Raw genomic sequence first — 24358 nt, 5'->3', positions numbered from 1 at the left:
CTGACCAGGGGTGATCTGTGCCTGCAGCCACGGTCCCGGACCTTCCTGGGCAGTAAGAGGCATCCTCAATGGCATGAAAGGTGAGCTGGGCTTGCGGGAGCTGCCCAGTCCACCAGAAACATGACAGCTCTGTTTATAAAGAACCTGCTAAGAGCCTGACCAGGTGCATACAGTGATCTCTGATCTTCACGACAACCTGAAAGGTTAGCACGATTATCATTACCCAGGGCCACACCAGAGCATCGGTCTCCAGAGATGATTTGCCCCTGCAACTGGCTCTCCCACCTCAACTTCCCAAGTGGGACCCTGCTCTGTGACAGGCCTGCCCGTTTACGTGGCGTCTCCGGTGGGGTCTGAAACGAGCTCTTGCAAGGCCTCTTGGATGGACACACCACCCTCTGGGCTGCCTGGGCCCTTCTGTGGCCCCATCTCCGTCTGCCAGACCCCCAACTCCATCCTGAGACCCACCAGGACCTCCTGGCCCCACTGGGAGGCCCCTCTCAGAGAGAGCTCCATAACCCACAAACCGTGCCTAATTATGTGATGGCTCTTAAGCTCAAATGGAGTTTTAGTCCCCAAATCTGGATTAGCATTTTCCAGAGTGGTCTCTACTGAGGACTAAAGGAGAAATGCTTTAAAGATAATAAAAACAGGGTCCAAAGTCAAAAAATCTTTGGGAAATTTCTCTGGGAGATAGAGGCAACCCCTGCTTTTCCAAAGTCCACATTATGCCACTCTGCTTTACAGAAGAGCTCCATGAGCAGCTGTTCTGAGGGGATTTGCGCTTTCTGAGGAGCTCAGCGTAGAGTCTGCAGCGGGTGGCTGAGCTCAGCGCCCTCCGGGGCTGTGCTCGCCCCTCAGAGCCCAGCCTCCAGGACTGAAGCTGGGCCTGCCGGCAAGCTGTGTCCTAAAAAAAGCCCAAGACAGGTCACTTCGGGGTCTGGGAGCGCACAAACAAGCCCCTGCAGGAGTTGATAGTGATTGCCGCTTTGCTCTACTTGGTCTGGGCTGGCAAAAGTCTGCCCAGGTGTGCCCACTTGGGGATTGGGCGGGGGGACCTTACGCAACACACTGTCACTTCTGGGAAACGTCCCAGTAGAGAAACCTGCATCCAATTTCCAATTTTACAAATTTTTAAACTAAAACTAAACTGGTATCCTAAAAAGTTCTGGCCTTCACCACAAATCCATCTCTGCAGAGCCAGGACTTCTAATCGCCCCTCTGGTGGGACAGGGACTCAGACGGGAACAGCAGACAGCTGAATGAAGGGCACCCCGCCCCCACCCCCGGCTCCGCTCTAAGGCCACACACGGTCCATTTCCCAGGTTTCACGGACGGCACAGTTCATGCCCCGACGCGCCTCACGTCAGACTGCCAGCCCGGCCCGTGACCCTGGCGGGTGAACTCGGTCTCTTCACAGAGTATTCATTCAAGGAAGAACCGATACGTCTGAAAGATAACTGCTTTTAATTCTCTAAGTTTCACTTATGCAACATCATAAAGGCAGATTTATGTGACTTGATATGACATTTTTACAAAAAACAGTTCCCCCCACATCTGGTCAGTAGTATATAAATATTTACAATGAAAAAATAGGCAAGGAGAAAGGAAATCTTCATTATTCAAGTCAGTTTCTTTCCAATGCTTATCAGAATTTGAAAATAAAATAGTTCATTAACTTTCTAGTCATCGTATTTACATATCACTTCAGCCGACAGATGGAGAAATCGAGGCTTGTGGGTGTTCTGTTCATGTCCCCCCCCCCATTAAACTAGTTCTACACTAGTTTAGAAGTTATCTGAAAGAGTAAATTAAATATAAAAATGTAAACTTTGAAAGAAGATAAACTTTGAAAGAAGGATAAACATTCTTACAGAGGTTAATATTTTACACACTACAAAGCAAAATAAAATGCTCTATATTATATTTTCTTAGTAGGGACATTCTGTTTCAATTTAATTTGATTATCTAACAAAAACTGCCTCTAAGGAGGATGTTAAAAAAATAGCAATGACATTACCATCTTAACTAATGAACATCCATTCGCTCTAATTTTCTCTAAAAGCAACTGTGAGTTCTTAAAAAGTGACAAATATAAATTATATCATGGAGAGCTTAAGAAGCCTCAACAAAGTGTGGTATCTCTTAAATATGAAGACTTTAGAAAATAAATTTGAATAGTGCAAACCAGCCTGTTTAACTTAGTGATATTACAAATATATTCACCTCCAATGTATAAAAACATGACTTTGATTCTACCAGACGCCATGCCATCGAAAACACTGAAGGACTTGTGGGCAGGAACGGCGGACGTCCGCAGCATGCCAGTGGCCTTGAGGACTTAAATGTGAATGTTCGTCTCGTGATGCAGTTCCCAGCGTGCGCAGCTCCCTGTGAGGACGGGGAAGGTTCACGTGTGGGAGCCGCGCCGCCCTCGAGAGCCCAGAGACACGCGGAGCCTTGGCTCTCTGGCTTCATAATGCTCGTTGAAGTCCAGGCGGAAGCTAAGAAACCGAAGACTGTCATCAGAGCTGGTCGTCAGCAGCACCAAAAACTGCTGCACGATGCCCTAAAGACAAGAAAAAGAATATCCACTTCAGAAGGGAGCCTTCCACAAAACGTACCACGGCCTCGCCACTGCGGCCTCATCTGGGCGGTTTCTCCTTCAGGACCAACGGGCTCCACGAACGGCCACCACGGCGCGTCCCAAAGGGAGGACGGCTGCTCCAGGACCCGAGGTCGGCGAGCCAGTGGCAGCCGCGTTAGGAAGAGATACCCGTGTCCACAAACACGAATGCACAATCGATACAGTTTACTTAAAAGAACTTCCTTTTTGCCCTAAGTTCTATAAGAATAAGCAGAACAGCGAAGCTTCTGATGTTAAAAAAAAAAAAAAAAAAAGCCAATTCTTTTTCTTTTAAATATAAAACCCAGTGTTACACGTTCCATCTCTCACTTGAGTTAGGAGTACTGAACCACAGAGCCCTCCCAGGAACACAAAGGAGCACATGAGAAACCACACGCCTCTAAACCATGACCGCAGGGCCCCCGGGTCCTTGCGGATGTGGGCTGAGTCGCCTTGCTGAAGACCAGGCAGAGTGCGGCCACGTCACCTCCTTCTCAGGGGGCTTTGTGGAGACGAGGGGGCATGACAGCAGTCTATTCCAACTATCATACGACAAACGCTGGCTGCTCCTCTGCAGGGCGGAGTCACTTCTGAGCACACACCCCATCCCTGCCGGGTTCCTGAGTCACAGCCAGCAGGTGTGTGGCTGCCCAAAGTAGGTGATGTTCGTCTCCACACTTGCAGACCTGGAAAAGGTCCCATCTGCAGAGAAGTCGCCACGGGAACACCACATCCCCTCAGGCCTTCCAAAGCCTAAAAGCATCTCGGTCCCTCTCCGAGCTCCCGGAGACTCAGGTGTGTTACACAAGGGAACTGACACCTGACCAAGCACAGACTGGGGTGCTGTGGACACCCCTTTGTCCTTCGGGGAGCCCAAGGGCTTACGAGACAGTCGCTAAGGAACTCTACTGCGAAGCGTACAGGCAGTGGTTTCTTGTCAGGTGGCGCTGGGTGCGCTCACTACACAGAACTGTGGGCAACACTTCTGTCCTCAGGCTGCGGCTCCGGGAGAGACCGCTCGTGAGCAGTACGGGATGGCAGCCGCTAACCCCCCGGCTGCTCCGGGCACCAATAATTCAAAAAGAACAGAAAAGGACTTTTTCTGTTAAGGAAAAGAAATCCCAGTGGCCAGGATTTAGAAAGAAGATTAAGACTGTAATCTGAGAAAAACTGGGATTACACAGATTAAGATTACTTTTCAAAAATGCACTAAGTCTCAGGGCGCCTGGGTGGCTCAGTCGGTTGAGCATCCGCCTCCGGCTCAGGTCATCATCTCGGGGTCCTGGGATCGAGTCCCACGTCCGGCTCCCTGCTCTGCGGGGAGCCTGCTTCTCCCTCTGCCACTCCCCTGCTCGTGATCTCTCCCTGTCCTCTCTTTAAAGATAAATAAAATCTTTAAAACAAATATATTAAGTCTCTCAGGAAAATGTGCAACCATCCCTGTCTCTTTCAGAAATGAGCACGAGCACACACTTTTTTACTCTGCTGCTGGTACGCTACTAACTTCACCAAGAGTATGAAACTAACCGTCACTACTCATTTTTAAGAAATGTACCCATACGGGGTTCACAACACGGGGTCTAGCAGCTATCTCATTATCGAAACACCTGTCCGGTGAGGATATCTTTGCACTGAACATAATTCCATCTTTGCCACCATTTAGGAAGCATTTTTGACAAACGTGCTGGGTAGTTCATGTCAGAGGAAGACCACCTGCGAAAGGGACAAAGTCCTCCCACGTCCACGTTATGCTGAGACAGCCGTCGAAAGTATGAGGACCCCGGGAAGGAAACCAGATGCCTATGGAACAGGGAGGTAGTTTCATTTTATATTTTGAACCACACGGAGACAAAAGCACACAGAAACGTTAATTTTTCAAGGTTTCAACGTCAATGCTTATTTGTCTTTCGAATCAGTTAACCAGCAACTGAATGTAAAAATTCTTCATAAAATTCTTTCACCTATATTTCCATCACTAAAATCACACTGAGAAACAGACGGAATCAGAAACCAAACCCACAACACAGAAATAAAAATCAGAGCACACGGACTCTGTGTATCTGCTCTTCTCACAGCCTCCCGGGTCTGTGGGCCCCAAGCTAAGCACCCGCCGCCTCGCGTGCTCCGCGTCCCCCACAGCGGCTCCCCGCACACCTTCGCACCCTCCTGCCTCACCTCGGGCCCCCGCAGGACTGAGGCTGCACAGCTCCGCCCGGTCCCCGCAGGGCTCCCACCCCCGGCTGACACCACCACAACCATCCCAGGAGAGCAGCCCCCGTCAGCCCAGGGTCCAGGGGAAGGTCACAGAGCCCCACTGTGGGTGGTGGGCAGGCTGAAAGGACTCCTTTCTAAATCACACTGACAGGAACAACCTGCAGAAAACCAGCAGCGTGATGCGGTCACCGCGGTGTCACCCCAACACACACCTGGTAGAAGTGTGTCAAAATCCGCAGCTGCGAGCACATTTTCGGTATAGATTCTCGAAATTCTTGAATCCTCTTGTTCTCGTCCTCCTCCTCTGCCGCTGTCACTCCCCACCGGCCCTGAAGAATCGGAAGGACCAGATTAAATTAAATCTGGGCACAAAAAGCTGCCAGGGTGGGACTGGGCTGGAGGGGAGGGCGGGGAGATGTACGCTTTTCATGCCCTTCGTGCTGCTAAACACTCTGACGATACTCTGCTGATGCGGAACGGTGCTCTCGCTTACTTTCTCCAATTAGTAAGCTACCTCAGAAATGCCCTCCGTCAGCACACATGAGCACACAGAGAACCCCCTCCTTGTTTTTAACGACTACACTGCATAGCGTGTAACACTTCCGATCGTTTGTCACAAGCTAACCAGGCTTCTGTTACTAAAAACAACGCCTTGTATCTTCCCATCATTGCGGACACATTTCTAGCACAGACCTTCCACGTAAAAGCCGAACCAGATGGTTCAAAGTACTGGAGCCCGTTAACCCTTGACTTTGGTGGGAATGCGTCTTGCAATTATTTCCCCCCCACACGGCGGACCTGTTTGTACCGGAGATATATCACCTTTGTTTTTAAAAGATGGTTTTTAAGGCGTGGTGAGTCTGACTACACGCCTTTTCGGCCAGCCTACGCGGGAATTCACATGGGTTCTTGCCTTTTTATCAACAGAGTTGTCTCGTCGTGACACAATCCTAAAACCTGTATCTCTTTTACAGCTGTTCTGTCACCTTCTGGAAGCTTTAGCATTTTACCTTTCACGTTCAGATTCACGGCCCACCCCGTGGTGGCTGCGTGTGTTCGAGGCAGGGTCAAGATACCGCCGCCTAACACCATTTATCGACGCTCCACTCCCCACTGTTCTCAGTCGAGAACAAATGATCCCAGAATGTGAAGGGCTGTTTCTGGACGTTACTCTGCTCCCCTGACTGCCCTTGTTTGAGCCAACACCATTCTTTTCACTGCCGTAATTTTGTAGATCTTGAGGGTATATGTATACTCAACTAAAAATGTATATTGTCTAATTTATTCTTGTTCAAAATTCTCTTCACTGCAAGCTACGCCCTGTGTATTTCCACATAAATTTTAGAATTAGTTTATCATTTTCTATCCCCCCCCAAAATTAAACCCACAAAAAACCCCAAAACTGTTGGGGATTAAAACTGGGATTGCACTGAATCTATCAGTTCCCCAATCCATGAATACAGTCTACGCCTCCACTTTTCGAGGGGCCCTCTGCGATCTCTGTGGTGCTGTGGTTAGGGGCCAGAGAGCTCGTCCTCCGGGGTTTGTGAGCCACCTGATCTACGCTGTCACTCTGCTCTACCACAGAGCACACGAGCACCACAGACAACACGGAAATCACTGGCACGGCTGCTCCAACGAAGCCCCATCCACAGAGACACATGGGAGGCCAGGCCTGCAGACCGTCGGTTGCCAAGCCCTGTTTCACAGTTTTCTGTACAAGGGCCTTACACAGATTTTATTACATTTAATGCTCTTTTAAAGGCATTTTAAAATTTCAAATTGTTTGTGGCTGATAGAAATAGAAGTGATTTCTGCATATGGACCTTATTTCCTACTACTTTGATAAATTCACTTATTAATTCTAGTTAACTTACCTAAAATTATTTTGGATTTTCTACGTCCACAACCATGACTTGTGCCCCACCCCCCACCACTCCCCCAGAAAAAGACAGCTCGCTTGCGTGTTTGCACTTGTATTTGTTTGTCTTGGTTTCTAAGGCAGGTGGACCACCACCACCACACTGAATGAAGTGCTCACTGCCCTGGGTCTCAGTCCCAGGACTGCACCGTTAAGCATGCGGTTTTGACTCAGGCCTTTCAAGCAAACCTTCTATCAGATATTCAATTAGTTATCAAATGATCTTATCCATCTATTGAGATGATCATGTAATTTCCTCCTTTAGTTTGTAAATGTGGTGAATTACAACATTTTCATCAGAACGACACACGAACTTTGTACTTGTGGGATGAACCAAAGCTTGTTTGTAATGTCCTACCCCGATACATCCCAACTCAGTGACACGGTCTTCGGGCTTTGTGACGCAGACCAGCACAGAGCAGGAGGCAACAAAGGCCAGGCTTGTCTAAATGCTTTGTTCCACAGATTTCACTTTAGAACCAGGTAACTATTTTACAAGAGTAAATTCAATTTTGTTTTATAAGTTAAAAGCAAAAAACAAAACCAATTAATTTGCATACTGAGCTAGGGGCGTAACCTCAAGGGAGTGATTATGCCAAGTGCATTACAACCCGGATTCTGATGTGCACAACTAGTGTGCATCCCACTCGGTAACTACCGTCGCTGCCCTGCTGGGGCACACGTGTGGAGACAGCTGTGGGCACATCTGTGTACGCTGGGGGGGAGGGGCTGTCAGAGAGCAAGTCACAGTCTGCTAATACTAGAAACCAGGATTTCCAATGTAGAAGATAAAGAAAACAAAGTCCCTTTAATCCTAAACTTGAACTGGAAATATCACTATAAACCTAAGGGAAAGAAGAAAGGAGGCAGAGAACCATGGGGGGACGGAACGTGTCTGACAGGAAGACTGGGTCCACTCAGAGGCTGAAGAAGGTGCCGGCTCGTCACAGCGCACGCAGGGCTCTGGAGCTTGGGGATGAGTCCTCTCGAATGCTCTCTTTAAAACTGCAATGGACCCCAGGTCTCAGTGATTGCTTTTCAATTATTTTGCCCACAGAATTTAAGTAATTTCTCAGATACAGTTCTAGCTTTCAGCTGCCCAAAGGGATCCCTGAGCACATCGGAATGAAACACACTGAATGATCAGGACTCATTATGTAGACCTGTCTCACTCCGGTGCTGACAGTTTACAGTCGGAGAGAGCCAGTGAGTCCCACAACTGGCCGCCCTGCTATCAGAAGAGTGTGAAAATCCGGAGGGCTGATTCTTGTAGATTTTATGTAGTTTAGTGATTCTCCAGAAGGGCGGATTCTCAGGCTGTGGGCAGCTTTAAAAATCACAGCAGTGACTAGCTTTTACTGTACGCTTGCCAAATGCCAAATAACAGCTAAGCCCTACACACGTCAGCAAGCCCCTCTATGGGGTCTTAGTACCGCTCCCACTGTACAACGAGGGGACACCTTAGAGAAGTCAAACCACCCACAACGCCAGTGAGCACGGTCAGGGGGAGTCTTCGGCTGGCCTGGCACCTGGGTGTGCTGCACACACACACACACACACACACACACACTCTCAGCAATACAAATGGAGCAAGCCCTCCTCCTGTGTCCAAAAAACCCTGAGGAGACAGCATGTGCTCTAAGCGGTTGTGAGTTTTCCAAACGGAACAGGATCCTAACACAAGTTTTAAGGTAACATGTAAAAATAAAACTAATCAAACTGTGTTATCTAAAAAATTTGCTGGGTGGCGCAGTGGGTTAAGCGTCTGACTCTTGATTTCAGCTCAAGTCATGATCTTAGGATGGTGGGATCAAGCCCCACATCGGGCTCTGCACTTGGCAGGGAGTCTGCTTGGGATTCATACCCGCCCCCCCCCCCCCCCCCACCAAATAAATAAATAAATAAATAAATAAATAAATAAATAAATCCTTTAAATAATTTGTCAGCATCCCAAGAATAAACACTTGGAAAAGTAAAAATTACAGAGATGATATCAAATACAAGAAATCCCATAAACTGCCAAACTTGTTCAATACATCTTCACTACCCAAGGTCATGGGTTTAGGAAGGTCAATGAAAGTAGCCCCAAGCTCAGAGCTCTGGTTCCCCCGTGTCCACGTGTGTCCACCAGCTGGAGGTGACCAGGTGATGCAGAGCTAGGACCAGTCTGCAGAGCCACCAGCGCCCACGGGCTTACTCACGGGATTCCAGTGCACGCTGTCCTCATGCCCACAACAGGATGACAGCGAGGGTGACCACTCCGAGAGGAAAGGTCAGCGCCTCCTTAGGATTCCAAATGCAGGTGTGAGCACCGTCTCCAAGAACATTTCAGCAGGAAAATTACTTGTATTTGTGACGATGGTGGCAATAAGCTCATTATTAGAACTGATAGCCCACTGGCAGAAAAGCCATACCTCAACTTCATGCTGTTTCTTCTTCTCTTCGAACTGTAGTCGTCTCTGTAGCTCTTCCAGGGCGGCTCTGTATATCGCGTCTTGAGTGTTCTGAAGCTCAATGATTTGATCAAACACGGCTCTGAGTTGATTTAAAAGTGCCTGAGGAGGAGACAAAAAGAGACTATAAAACAAGGTATCAATTCATATTCTCAAAGTGCTCTTTGCCTCCACTGCTGTGTACTGAACTCCCCTCACAGTGGCCTCACGAGCCGCAGCGCGGCCCCACATCACAGAGCCGTCAGCAAGCATCAGAAAGGACCGGGAAAGCAGGTCCATTTGATTCACTTTTTGGTGCCACACACACCAAGACCAGACATGGAGGATATGAGAAAGAAGATTCTTAATATAATAAAAAAACAAATTCAGCACAGTGTTTAAAAAAACAGCATTGAGCAGGAATGCAAGGATGGTTTAACCCTGCAAACACACTGCCCTTCCCTAGTGCTGCAGTGTGGAGAGAGGGCAAGAGAAAGGGATCTGTAGCAAAGATCTTTTACGTAAATCAAAAACACATCCATGCAAAACGCCAAATATACACACAAGGGGGCACAGCAAACACAAAGACAACTGTGCCGCCGGCGGGGGTGGGGATATGACACAACCAACACGCACGGTCTTCCGTGGACGGCTGAGGGCACACGACTGAAGAGCAGGGTCAACTCTATGCTCTGCCAGCTTCGATTTAAAAAAACCCATTAACAATTTGAGGAGAAAAGATAATTTCGAAATCACAGGAAAAAAAGTCATGTCTTAAAACTTAACAGCCACTCATGACTTCTACGAGGCATCTAAACAAACTAGGACTACAAGGACCCTCCTTAATTTGATAAAAGATTCTATGAGATCTCTTGGCAAACATCAAAGTGAATGGTGAAAGAATAAAACATCCCTTTAATGTCGGGGATGAGATAAGGAGACCTACCCATGCTCCTGGTGGACCCAGCTAACACCCCAAGGCAAGGCAAAGCAGAAAACAGACCCTCTGGAAAGAAAGAAACAAAACTGGTTTTCCTTATAAAAACAGGATCTAAGCAGATCTAGAAACCCTTGGGATGAAAAAAAAAATGGATAAAAAATCAAAGTAATGAAATGAATAGCATTCCTCCAAACCAGCCAACCACCACATTTATGGTAGTAATAACCTAGAAAAGACTGGCAAGAGGTTATGGGAGAAAGATGACAGGACTTGACTGAGAAGCATGAAGAGAGAAAGAAACGGGCGGGGCTCCAAGCTCACGACAGGAGGCGGCAAGGAAGCTGAGCTGGCGAGAACGGGCACCCTGGCTCACTGAGGGTGGAAGACGCAGGGGCTAGCGAGGACACACGCAACACCATCCCCACACCCCTGTGTGGGGGGGCGCGCTCCACCCTGCCCGAACATGTCCCTTCGAAAGGTCGGCAACACACAGGCACCAATCTCACTAACTCGTGGCCGCTGCAGCTGGGTCAGGCGGCCCAGGACTCACGGCAAACACCGGGCTCACTGCAAGGCTGCTTGTTCTCTCGGAGGGTCTTACTTGATAAGAAAAAAGCAAAACAAAAGATGGAGATAGTCTAATTTGTTTTTAAAAAAGATTCATTTCTTCCAATCTGTTTCTTTATTGTAATCAAATAAGAACTGCTATTTCTGGAGCAGTTAATTCATCTACGAGGTGACTGCTTTGGCTTCAAGCTAAGGCGGGAAGGACCGCGGCAGCAGTCGGCTCGGGCAGGAGAAGCGGGAACGTGCGTCCGGGGCGGCCCCGGTGCGCAGCAGGGCGGCAGCAGCGCCCAGACGAGGACCACACACGTGCGCGCGCTGCCGCCGCCCGGCCACAAACCCCCTTCAAAACTATGCACCCAGCCAACAGCCTCGTCTCCTTACTAAGGGAGATACCGAAACGCACTTCACTTCTGTCAAGAACAGACGGTTCGAATCTGTTCTATATACTGGGTTCCTTAAAAAATATAACCTCTAGTGATTCTTTTAAACCACCAAATTAAAAGTAAAACCAGGGCGCCTGAGTGGCTCAGACGGTTGGGTGTCTGCCTTCGGCTCGGGTCATGATCCCAGGGTCCTGGGATCGAGCCCCACGTCGGGCTCCCTGCTCAGCGGGGAGTCTGCTTCTCCCTCTGCCTGCCGGCTCCCCCTGCTTTGTGTCCCCTCTCTAATAAAAAATAAAAAATTCTTTAAAAAAAATAATAAAATAAAAGTAAAACCATCAGCAAAGGGGCTACTTCAAAAACGATTACCAAGCCTTTAGCTCCACTGTGACTCCACCAAAGGAGTGACTCGGGCAACCCGCACGTAAGCATTCCATGACCACGAGAAAACGGTCCTACAGGCAAAAATGTTTCTCCTTGGATTCTGTTCCTATCAGTGGAAACCTTCCAGAGGCAAGAGGTGTGACTGTTTTGTACGGAACTGTCACTCGTGGGCGTGGCTGAACCCCAACGCTGCCAGCCCCTGACGGCTCCTTACACCCCACATGGAGACCGACGTCGCTGTGGGCCTAATCCTAACAAGTTCCCGTCTCCTGCAAAGCAGACTCCAACCACGCTCAATCTCTGTAAGACGCACACCGTGGCGCTGAACCATTTAAAAACGGAGCTAGCGAACATTTACGCGTCAGGCACTGTGATAAACGGTTTCCGTGAATTACACCATTCACCTCTCGCAGACCTACACAAGACGAGTGTCACACCCTCTTAACACGAGACAGCGCGGTGCCCGCAGAGCTCCAGGGAACAGCGTCCCACTTGTTACTACGTGAGCGCCTCCGACAGCGCAGGAGGCTCGTCTACTGCTCCCGGGGGACCCGTGTGCCGACAGACGGACGGCTCACAGAGACCGCAGCTATGGGCTCAGCCAACGCAGACAAAGCTCACTCACCGTGGCCAAGGCCAAAAGGCCGCAGGTGCGCATTTCTTAAATTATTAATTATATCCAAACTGTTTTAAAAATTACTTTTGTGCCATTGTTTCCATATATTTATAAAAGCTTTCTATATAGAAGCATCTTTGAGCAATTTTTTGCACATATGAGCGGCAGTTTTAGTAATAAAATTTGGCATACCAAGACAGGTGTTTCCCAGCCACAACTGGGAAACCCAGATATGCTAAACGAACGCCCTCCGTGAAGCAGCGCGTTTCCCTTGAGGAGGGTGCAGGTAGAAGCAGAAGCAGCCCTTTGTGAGCGAGAAACTTACTTGAAGTCACATTTAATGTCAAAAATGCACATGAAATTTTAAAGACTCTTACGTCACAATATCTTTGTTTCAATTGAAAACAACAAGTTCCTTGCTTCCCCAGATGTGTAAATAAAACCAGAACTCCACGAGGCTTGGCCACACGGAACAACAACGTTCAGGTGTCCACATGGGAGCAACACTAGCGACAAGCTGGGGCTGCGGAACACTTACAGTTTTTCTAGACAAACCGCCTATTTTCTAACACATGCAGCCAGACACTCACTTAACCAAGGCAAACACACAAAAGACCACTGTCCCTAGATAATAGCACGTAGGGACAGCCTGGAGCGCTCTGCATGTCCTCACGCCGTCCTCCCGAACTCACAGACGGGCGGCCATTTGCTGTGTCCTCGCACCACTTGCCTGGTTTACTCAGGGCCCAACACGAAACCAGCGCGGTGGTTCATCTCTGTCTTCTGAGCCCCATGAGACAACACCACTATGACACCGAGGAAGTGGATGGGTGCGAATACATGCTTTGCCACTTTCATAACCACTTCAGAGCATGTTCTTGTTCTAATTCCACTCAGAAATGGTCCACCCAGCACTTCAAATTATTAGTAAAACAGTCTTAGTTACTAGTAATGTGGGCATCAGGCGATTTCTAAGATGCCCCATGTGGCAGGAGCCCAAGAGGAGAAGACTATCATTGTTTCTGTTTCTAACGGCACATGGGTCTTACTCTGGAGTCGGTGTCCAGCAGACAGCGGGAGATGATGGTGTCCAGGAAGACCTCGTGTGCCGCAATGATGTGGTCCAAGTCTTGGGCCTGCTGCACCTTGTTCCAAAGTTCATCCCAAGAACATTCAAGCACCTAGGAAACAACAACGCAACACTCAGGAACAAGGCGTGTCTTCCTGCATCTTTGACAAAATACCCCACACAAAAGCCTAAGACAGGGCTCATTTAAAGTAACGTCAAAGGATGCTCTGAATGTACCTCAAACGTAATGTAATACTGCATCTGGTGAATGAAATGGACCATCTCAGAGGCCAGAATGTGACAGTGGTGCAGCACCCCAGAGAACTCTGCAAGAGAGCCGAGGAGCTGGTGTTAGACGCCGCGGGGACACACGTACACAGCCACACCCTCCCCCTGCCAGACGTCTGCAACCTCGCTCTCAAAAACCACCACCAGCTTTCACTGTCAACCCCTTAAAACAGGAAACAGTCCTTCCATTATCAAGTTACACGCCATTCGAGCTACACAAGGGTTTAGCTGTCTCATCACGTAGCATTATTTTACTTTATATAATGTAAGGACCTGATAAGGAACGGCATTAAATAAAACAATTGCATCTGAAACTTAAATAGACGCATTTCATTGTACAAGTATGAATATTCACTCAGTTCTGCGGCTTCTTTACAACACGTCTGCCTGCTGCTGGGCAAGACTTCACGACTCCCAGCGATCTGGAGACAAAAGTGACATTTCCTTGAGGGCCCGAAAGGGATCTTGTCACCCGAGAGGAACAGGAACCAGGAGGGCGATGGGCCTGAGCCCCAACTCTGCTCCTGTTCTTTGCAAGATTATAAAACCACCAAAAGGCTTAGAGGTCACACAGAGCAGGCATTCTCTGCTCATACTTTTAATTTTTCGTTCAAAGACCCTACCAGAGTGCGAGGGGACACCACGGTAGAGGAGGGCTCAAGCAGATGGGGTCACCACAGAAAATGCTTACAAGCACATTTCAACGTGGGTCAGACTGGACGTATTTTTGCTGCCACCCCAAATGCCTTTAATTAGCTCCTTAGGTAAATAATCGTTGCTGCATGCAGTTCTTTGAGAAATCATTCTTGTCCCTTCCTAAGAGTAATAAGGAAGTGAAACAGAAACACATGACAGAACAGTGGGATATAGACTTTAAAAACGGATGAAGTGCCCCGTGGGGACTTTGCTGGCCTGGCTCAGCACGCACCACTGGCCCGCGGAGCAGCAGGCCACCCCAAGGGATGAGCACACGCTCCAAACCCCCTGGCGCCTTCCCCACCGTCAGGAACCCGATATCCCTGGATGGCGTAAATACTCCCGGGAAGAACAGGTTAGGGGCTGCCATGTCATCTGTAAGCCCAAAATGAAGAATGTACTTTTCCTACTAAAACTACCAAAGGGGGCTGACGTGTCTCACCTGATACTCAAAGCCTATTTACCTAAATTACTTTCGGCATAAAAGAGAGTCATAAAATGCTGTTCTAAGTGGGAGTCATCCACATCACGGTGTCAGGACTGCCATTTACAACTCCGTTTGGGCTTCAGCCCAGAGCTGGAATGACAGGGACCATGCTACCCTTCCCCCGAAGGCCAGGCAGTCTTACCTGGAGAGACTGCGTGTATTTAAAGCCTCCAGCACGCGCGCAGGTGTGCGCCATCCATCCTGCCCCTTTACAAACCACACCCGTGAGGACACCAGGTCTCGCTGCAATAGCCCGTGTCTCCGAGTCTCCCCTCCAGTGCACGCGGACTGCTTCCTAAGATGTGCTGATTTGCTCGGACTCACGGCGAACGCCGTCAGCTGTTTATTTTCCGCCTTGTGAGGCATCTACGCAGTTGACACTTCTCCATCCTCCCATTTTTCTACCAGAGAGAGTCGAACATCGCTGACAAAACTGTAGACCTCATGGCATATCCTGACGGACGCGCATGAGGATGGTAAAGCAGGCTCCTCTCGGTGCTGTCTCCGGGGCCCCGTGTGTCACAGAAGCACAGAAATCTGTGTGGCTCGTCTCAGCATCTAGCTCCTAGTCAGTGTTCTGCACACAAGGGGAAAAGCTCAATCCCACGAAAATGCGTGCTGTTCCTGCTCTGGTCTCTCTGTCCAGCGGTCTTCTCGGGTGTTTCCACTGAGGTCCCATTGACAGACAATCCAGCACTACCCGGACAATGTGTTTTTACTTGTACATTATACGAGTTTGCTAACATTTTTCACATTTCATCTTTGAGCTCCTTCATAAACCAGGAACTTCTGCCCGGTACTCACACAGTTTGATAACACAGTGACTAAGTCACCGACTCCACTTCATTATCTTGGATTTATTTCAGAGCACAATCTCTCCACTGCCATAAATCTACCAGAATCTCTCATGTCACCCAGATATGGAGATGAAAATGCAGCTCAATGAACACAAAACAGAAGCATCTACAGAAACCATCCTAAAATTCCCGGCATTTGGCCTCAGCTGGTCCTCCATGCTGCCCAGAAGCCCTCTCCTTTCTCTGTCTGACTCCAAGACAGCGGCTTCCAGCCACCACTACCTGGGGTCCTCCAACCACAGCTCCCCTCCGCCCTCCCCAAGAGCCGTGGCCTAGGCAGGAAGCTCTCCTCCTCTGTGCAGCTTCCAGGCCACTCTGGGCCCCCGTTCTGCTTGTGCTTGCGTCCTCTCCGGCGGACTGTTACATGTGCCCTGGCCCGTTGCCAAAGACGAGGGGCGGCTGGGGTCAGTCCCCAGTCTCTACCTTAGCTGGTTTCCTGCACCGTTGCCATATTGGAGCGTTCCTCCCGTGGCTTCAGAGAGACCACCCTCTCCGGGTCCACTGCCCACCTTTCTGGTTGTTTCTCCTCGTCTCCATTAGGAGGGCCTGTTCTGCTGCTCCTTGCTGCAAGACCTTTTCTCTTTTCACCCCATTTTGAGGCAATCTCATCGATTCCATGGCGTCCAGGATCATCTACACGAACTGCGTCTACACCTTTAATCTCTAGGTCTGATCTGCCTTGGGCTTCCGACCAACCCAACAGATGCGTCCCATATATTCTTAAAAACATCTCAAATTAATGTATCTGAAACGGAAGCATAACCCCCAAAGTGCTCCTCCCCCAGCGCTCCGGGCCTGGTGAATGCCCCCCCCATCCCCAGCTCAAAACAGAGCCCAATCGCCCAGCCCCGGCCCCCAGAGCTCCCTCAAGTCCATGCACTCTCCCCAACCCCAGGATGCTATGTCCACCACGGCCACCCTCCCACAGGATCACAACCGACGCCTCTGCCAACCTCCAGCCTTGCCTCTGAGACCCATTTTCTTCAGTGATGCCAGAGTGACTTTCAGAACCAAACAAGTCCGAGCATGCCCCACTCCCTGGTACAGACCCTCCCATGGCTCCCCCTGCCACTGAATTCAGACTGACCCGAGACCCAGCCTGTGACGCCCTGAAGGCCTGGCCCTTGGCCCATCCTCCCCACCCCCACACTCTTCCCTTCACGGACACACTCACGTCCAGGTGCAGCCTTGGGCACCACTGTGGAGCCCAGTATGCTACCCATGTCTGCCAGGTGTCTCCTTTCTATGTTCCTAGAGCACCTGGTCTCGTCCACATCAAACAACTCATCGCCACGCATTCTAAGTTCTTGTTTAAATGTCCATCCTGCCCTAATAGGCCCCACTGGGACCCTGTTTGTCATGCCTGTCACCGGATACCAAGAACAGGCAGCACAAAGTAGGCCCTGAACAACTCCTCACTGGATGAGGGATTTCAGTCCTCAAGATTAAAGCGGATGGTGTGTCCTCCTCTATGTCTTGACTATTTAAATTCACATCCTTTTCAAAAGCCTTCCCTGACCAAGGCAAATTAGCAATAGTGTTAAAATAAGTTTTCTTCCCTCTAAGAGTCTAAGGTACTCCCAAATACTTTATTTTCCTTCTAGGAAAATCATCTTTTCTTATATAAATGAGTATAAAGAACAGCATCTTCAATGACATTCTTCCGAAATGAAGCCTCTGAGTAAAGGGACCTGTGACCGCTGCCCATTGAAAAGGAACCTGATTGGGGAGACAAACCATGAGAGACGATGGACTCTAAGAAACAAACTGAGGGTTTAGAGCGGAGGAGGGTGGGAACATGGGTTAGCCTGGTGGTGGGTATTGAGGAGGGCACGTTCTGCCTGGAGCACTGGGTGTTACGCACAAACAATGAATCATGGAACACTACATCTAAAACTAATGATGTAATGTATGGTGATTAACATAACAATAAAAAATTAAAAAAAAAAAAAGGAACCTGATGACCCATATGATGGAAGTCTGAAATCCCTATAATGCTGCAACTCTTCCCCACACGAGAATTCACATGCTAGATGCTGGACTCAGAACTTCTCACTGCCTGGTCACGCTCGAACAAATGACTAGGAACCCAATTCATAAGCAGACTGAATTCATAAGGGATAATCTGGTCCTTTAATTCCTAAAAAATCTAACTTACACCCGAAACACCCCTTGAATCTCTTTACCCAGCACCTTGAAAATACATCACAACATATTTAACATGGATGTGCTTGTGTTTTTATGGTTGACCTACAAAGAAAGAATCCCAGAAGCAAAGCAACACCTGCACTGGGGTCCGATAAATACATAAACACAATACATCTCCTGCCGGGCTACCTTCACAGCAGACAGTTTCACACACAAAATCAAGAATGACCGCTCTTTCGTCAGCTTGTTCAGGAGCCAAGCGTGAGGTCCGTCTGTAATTCTGTGCTGCCCTCTCCAGGGTGCTGGGAGAACGTCAAGCCTGACGGAAACAGACGGCAGGCCCTGCGAGGACTTGACTGCACGTCGTAGGCATCTCCAGCGGGAAGCACCTGCTCATCTGGAGATGCACCTTCAACAGCATGGAGGACTGTTAAAAATTGTAAGAAGTTTCTTAAAAAAAAAAAAAAAACCCTAAAACAGTTTCTTCCCAATTGCAAATCACCTCCTTCAACCTGTATTTATAGCTGAGGCTACTATACTTAAAAGCGACTTGATCAAATCACCCATCTGATTTATTTCTCAAGGCCAAGGGTCCAAAGTTGTGAGAATCAGACTGTTTCAAACCTCCTGTCTGTGGAATCTCTAACCACCACGAAGGTCCTCCTGCAAACGCCATCCGCTGCCCAACGTATGGCCCGGCAGCTAGGAGTGGTGCCTGCAAAGGTGCCCCCCAGCCCCAGGCCGCATGGGTAAGTGCACTACACAGACCGGGGCCCCATGACCCCAGGAAGTAAGGGCTGTGGTCGCCGCCCCGCCCCCAGATGAGGGAACTGAGGCAGAAGACAAGGAAGCGGGCTCGTGGCCACAGCGCGGTGCTGGAGGACTGCAGACTCACCCGGGCAGTGCCGCTCAGCGTCTGCGCTGACCGCTAACCACACAGCTTAACAGTCCGGCACTGGGAACTCCTTGTAAAGGTCTAATTACCGAGCAGCGCCGACTCATCCACACACACAAAGATGACATACACAAAGAGATAACTTTAAAGAGAAAAACATCTACTCATTTTTTAAGTTACTGTTTCTGCAGCCTAGAGCACTCTTTCGTAAGAGAAACATTATCATCATAAGAAAGAAAAACAGCTGCCAGTCACACGGGCAAAATGCGGCAGCGGCCCTGTGGCGGTGGGTCTCCTACAAGGGCCTGACCTCCTCTCCCACCTCCACCACACTCACTTTTATTCCCTGATAAGGACCAAAAAGGAGATCATTTTCATACCACTCTTCTGGGGAGAGGGGCCTCCACTCCCTCTCTCCCCTCCAGTACACAAAGGCTGAGAAAGAATACAAGCTCATTTAACTGTATTTATTTCATTTTGTTAGCTGTTATATGAAATACAGATTTAGTTGCCACTAATTCTAATACTTTACATTAATTGAATCCAACAACAACAACAACAACAAAAAACCTCCATACCACTAGAACCCAAATCTTGAAACGATTTTTGTAAGAACAATTGTTTTTCTGTCTGGCTGAAAGACAAATATTTAAAAACAGGCATCAACATCCTGGTAGACCACTATCAAAGACTCCTATACTAAGCAAATAATTTTCAAGTGTAACTATTTATTCCAAAAAAAAATTATTTCAATACATATTATTGCAATGATATTTGGGGTAATAATTAACAACACTGTACGCATGGACCAAGCCAGCTATCCACACTGTACATGAGTGAAAAACTCCGAAGGTGATTTACAGGAGCACTTTATATAATCTCGTGTTTTTGCCTCAGATTTATGGTTGGCAGGATGTTTCTAAATTTGCTGTATTAACAAGAGCTAACGAAGTAGCTGGTTGATTTCTGCTCATTCAGTTGCCTGAACACTAACAACTTTAAAATATTCCTTATAACTGAAAATAAAAACATTACACCCCAAAAGAAACATGAGCAAAAAAAGTTTCCTGAAAAGAGAAACACAAATGACAAAAGAAAGTGTTTATACTAAACATTTAAAAAGCATTAAAATTTAAAACAAATGGACAATCTGTTTGAAGGCAGTACCCAACTTTCGCTGACCAAGAGCAACAGAGCCCGCCTCCAGGCAGAGGGCTGCGTTCGTGCGGCCGCACCCTGAACCGGCTCCTCATTCCCAAAGTCATCGGCACCCAGAGCTGAAATATCAGCAATAGCTGTTCCATCCCTAACCCATCTAAAGAAATATTCAGACGCAAATAGATATATACTTACAAAAAGCTTATGGCATTAGTCATATTCATGGGGAAAAAAGAATACATATGCAGCCAAAGAGAAAGGACAGAATGGTACAAATATATACGCATGAGGCAATATTCTGCTATCATAAATATTTTAGAAGTTTCAGCGACAAGGAAAGGGTCAGTGGAAGAAGCTAACACAGAGCTCTCCGTAACGGCACCTAGTTATGTTTGTGTGATTAACGTCACACAGGAAAAAGCCTACTTCTTCCACGCACAGAAGACTGACCAGATGTCTGTGACCTTCGAGGGGAAAACAGAGCTTGCTGACTACTCAGTGCAAGAGAAGAGCAAGTTCATGCAGACCCTGGTGAGGGGATACTGCAATCAGAAATGTGTCACAACCAGCTAAACAGCTGGACCTGCTACCGAGCCCAGACTCCCCAGACCATCCCTGACACACAGAGTATTTGCACTACCTGGAGCCGGTCTTTCCTTCGGGCAGGAAGGGGGACGCAGCACCACTCAGGCCGTGGCGCTGGACACGCCCCGGGAAGGGCACAAGGCCAGCAATCAGGACAGCTCGACAGCGCGCACCCAGCAGACGGCATGAGTCACCCTGAGACACACCATGGAGAAGGGGGACAGGTGCAGAGCCAGCAGACCGTGAGGCCCTCTGAGGGACGGATGCCTCCTGCCTTCCTTCACAAAGCAGCCCCTCTCCCAGGCGGCCCACATGTACTAGAGATACTCAAAGGCAGTATTTCCTGTCCATGTCCATCACAGTAGTTAAAAGAAAATGTTCGCTCTCACTTTTCAGCTATGTCAGAGGGTCCTTATTATTAATTTTCTACAAAGTGAGTCCAGAGGAAGCGAGGCCAGAAGAATTAGGGCATCCTGATCCCCAGGAAAAGAAGAGCTGTGAATACAGAAAGCATGGGATGCCCAATACAAACTGCCCATCCTGTCTGTCAACACACCGATCCCCTCCTCTGGGTTGTCATTATTCTGGAACTCTGGGAGCTGCTTAAGGATCAGCCTTGACCTAATAAACGTGGAGAGATCACGCCTGCCTGTCTTCAAACAATGGCTCCTTTTTTTTTTTTTTTTTTAAGATTTTTTATTTATTCATTAGAGAGAGAGAGAGAGAGAGAGAGAGACCACAAGCAGGGGAGAGGCAGAGGGAAAGGGAGAAGCCGACTCCCCACCGAGCAGGGAGCCCAACATGGGGCTCGACCCCAGGACCCTGGCATCATGACCCGAGCCGAAGGCAGATGCTTAACCATCTGAGCCACCCAGTACCCCTCAATGGCTCCTTTTTCAATAATAACTTTCATCAAAGTATTAAGAATCTATCAGTGCTGTTTCTCTTGAAAGACACATTGTTGAAATACTTTCTCAAAGGTCTTGAACAAATGAATTTCAATATGAAGATTTCAAAATTATTCATAATTGAAATTATTCAATATTTAAAACATTAAAATAAACCCGGCTATCTGACATGAGAATTTTTATTACAGCTTGTAATTGTAAAATAATATTACAAAATGTTTCCATGTCCTGGTTTACACACCAAAACAAACATTAAAGCAATTCCCAAACAGACTTTAATCAAAACACTAAGTGAATTTTAAATGAACCAGTGATTAAACAGCTTTCTTTCCTTAAAAATTAATTAAAAAAATAAAATCCATATGTGAACACTAGAGTGCAAACGAATATAACTCTGAAAGAAACCTCATGATCTAAAATAATCTAACTTGACTCAATTTTCTTCCGGATTTGCACAGAAATCAAGATCAGCAATATTACAAATGAGCCTTTTCACAAAAACCAAATCCAAAAGCACAAAAATGCATCACTTCTCAGGTTGGTGACTTTAATACGTGTCCCTGTTGGCTAAGTTGCTAGCAAGCACAGGTCAGGCCGCAACGCAGGCCCCGTGACCACCCGGTGGTGAGTTTACCTGGCATATTCCTCAGGAGCTTCGCATTGCACATATGTCCCTTTCGAATGTCGGTAAGGATGTATTCCATCCGCTTAGCCCTCCAAAGGAAGTTAAATACTCTCAGGTAGTGGCTCATACACTCTCGAGTAAACACCTGAAAAGAACAGCACCAGACAGGTTGGTAGTACTCTGTGATGGAAGGATCTTACCAGGACAGGTCTCGACCTTTCTTCTTTTTTTTTTTTTTTTTTAAGCAAAAAAAAAGCCTAAGAACACACAATCAACTCTAATAAATTCTAAGTGGTATTAAGGAACTAATACATTTTAGGAAAGTATCATTATATTCAACTACAGTGATTAATGATGTGTTAAGCAGCATGTCAAGCAAACTCACAGTAATAAAAGGTAGATATTTTTATACCAATTTCATAGACTGAGAAACAGAGGCCTAAGGTTACACACTAGTAGGCGGTGTGTTGGGACTTTTAAACCTAGCCTAAACCTTAGTCGACCATGTGGACTCTTAACTCCAGCTCCAGCTATGTAGCAGTTTTTTCTACCACCGCCCCCCCGCCTCAAGGGAGATGTGAGGGTGGTGAATCTCATGGACGGTGGGCCTGGAAGGATCTCCAGCCTGTAAAGAGGTCTCCGGGTTGTTTTCACATATGTATGTTTTGCTCTTGAAGCCATTTCACTGCAAATGGCCAGCCGTGTCCCGTCCCGGGAGGATGAGCCCTGTGGGCAGGGGTGGGACGAGGCCTTCCTTCCACGCCCACCTCCCTCCTATGGGGGCCAGTTAAATACGCACGTCAGGTGAACTACAGAGAATCTTCTAGTGTCCGTCTGTCCCATACAAACATGTTTCTGACACTCCTGTGTGTGTGCAGAACAGATGTGGGCACACGTTTGCCCTTTCCTAGATGCCCTGAGCAAGGGATGAGTCTCCCGTGTGCCCAGCGCTCCCCTTGCAGCACAAACAACTGGAAACAGCCCACCCAGCAGCTCTGGGCCTCCAGGAGCATGGCCCCTCACCCTGGGGCCTTCCCTCACATCACCCCCTTGCACACCTTATGCCCTAGCTAGCCCACACTCTCCTCCGGCCCAGACACCGCCTGGCCCTCAAGGACAAAGGCCACACGCCTTTCCCCGGCCCCTTCTGCAGACAGGACATTTATCACTGGACCCTTGCAATTTGAGCACTTCGCAGTAAGTAAGTGTCTTCTTCTTTTGTATATTCTCAGCACTGCTCACGTGTTAGAAGGACTACCTGTCTATTCTCCTGCAGGCCTTCCTGTGCCAGTATTTGGCAGGTGCCAATTACTAACTCACGACGGCATGTCTAAATGGGAGTGGTTAGGAACTGCTTTGAATGGACTCTGGAATCAACTATGAACGTTTCGGGGATTATCTATTTCACTGTGCTGCCCACACTATTGTTTATGCAATCACAGAAATAAAGGTGATATGATGAAACCACTTACAAGTGAATTAAAGAAATCTGCTACACAAATGCTATCTCAAGGGATCCTTCAGTAACAGGCTTCCAGAGCACATTTAATGTGACCCAAATTTACAAACATCCAGTTTAATCCAATTCTTTAAAAACAGTAACTGTTTCAGAGAAAACACTCCTACCCCACTGCATTTATACAGGGGAAAACACCCTTCACGTTTAGTTTTGCCACATATTTGGTCTTTCAGTTCACTGCCTGTGTGGAATAAAGTTCAGAAAAATATCAAATAAGCTTCTGACACCTCATCTAATACCCTGGAGATCAAGGACAGAAACCCATGGATTTTATCCTACCCAATACCCAAGTGAAAAGATTAGAGATAATCTCTCCATGTCCTTCTTCACAGAATTAGTAAGAAACTAAAATTATACTATGTTATAGAAAATAAAATTGTGTGACTAATATATGTTCTCATTATAATTAAATTCTCTACAAAAATGACAATCTCAATTAATGAGAACATAAAGGGAATAGAGATAATACAGTAAATTAAACCGGGGAAAAGGCAGAAAATCCATTTTCTTCCAAAACTTGACTCTCAAAGTAGATCTTTCAATAAAATATCCCATGTAGCTGAACATATAACAAGCCGGGACATAGGCTAACCCTAGGACTGAACAGCAAAGGCCAGATGTGCAAGACTGATTCACGTCCCACACAATGTCCCCAGCACATCCTGCTGATGCGTTCCAAGGCCCTGCTCCCCCTCCCAGAGGGGCCCCCCAGGGGTGCCCTCCACCTGCTGGGGCTGGCATGAAAGTCAACGCTTGCTAGCCACAGCTAGGATCAATCCTAAATCTGTTCTTTAAATCTGTGATATAAAGTTCTTGACTGTTTTCACTAGCTTTCAAAAATCTAAAATTTGAAAAATACACTGCATAACCAAATGTTCACACACAAGATGTGCCACGCATTACTGTGTACGCCCAGTAAGGTCTGCAGCACCATGAGATAATTCAGTAACTATGTGTATGGACCGTGTTCAATTTACCTAATACTCAAGGCACTTAAACTTCAAAATAACAAGATACGATTGCCTTTACTATTATATATTTTA

The 24358-nt window shown here is 47.7% G+C and overlaps 1 protein-coding gene across 2 annotated transcripts in view; it reads right to left on the bottom strand.

Annotated features, from left to right (window-relative positions):
* Positions 1-1453: 1453 nt before the first annotated feature.
* TUBGCP3 (tubulin gamma complex associated protein 3) overlaps positions 1454-24358 on the bottom strand; it is a 71703-nt gene continuing 48798 nt past the window's right edge. For both annotated transcript variants that reach the window (XM_021695997.2, XM_044913501.1), the window contains exons 17-22: positions 21806-21941; positions 13387-13475; positions 13130-13261; positions 9176-9316; positions 5053-5169; positions 1454-2569 (exon numbers count right to left, since the gene is read on the bottom strand). In XM_021695997.2, coding sequence (XP_021551672.1) covers positions 2411-2569; positions 5053-5169; positions 9176-9316; positions 13130-13261; positions 13387-13475; positions 21806-21941 — 774 coding nt within the window. In that variant the 3' untranslated portion in view covers positions 1454-2410. The remainder of the gene's footprint in view (positions 2570-5052; positions 5170-9175; positions 9317-13129; positions 13262-13386; positions 13476-21805; positions 21942-24358) is intronic.

The sequence above is a fragment of the Neomonachus schauinslandi genome, chromosome 3 (genome assembly GCF_002201575.2).
Source record: "Neomonachus schauinslandi chromosome 3, ASM220157v2, whole genome shotgun sequence".
Lineage (NCBI taxonomy): Eukaryota > Metazoa > Chordata > Mammalia > Carnivora > Phocidae > Neomonachus > Neomonachus schauinslandi.
The sequence above is the reverse complement of the archived record's forward strand: the minus strand, read 5'-3'. Positions and strand labels throughout refer to the sequence as shown.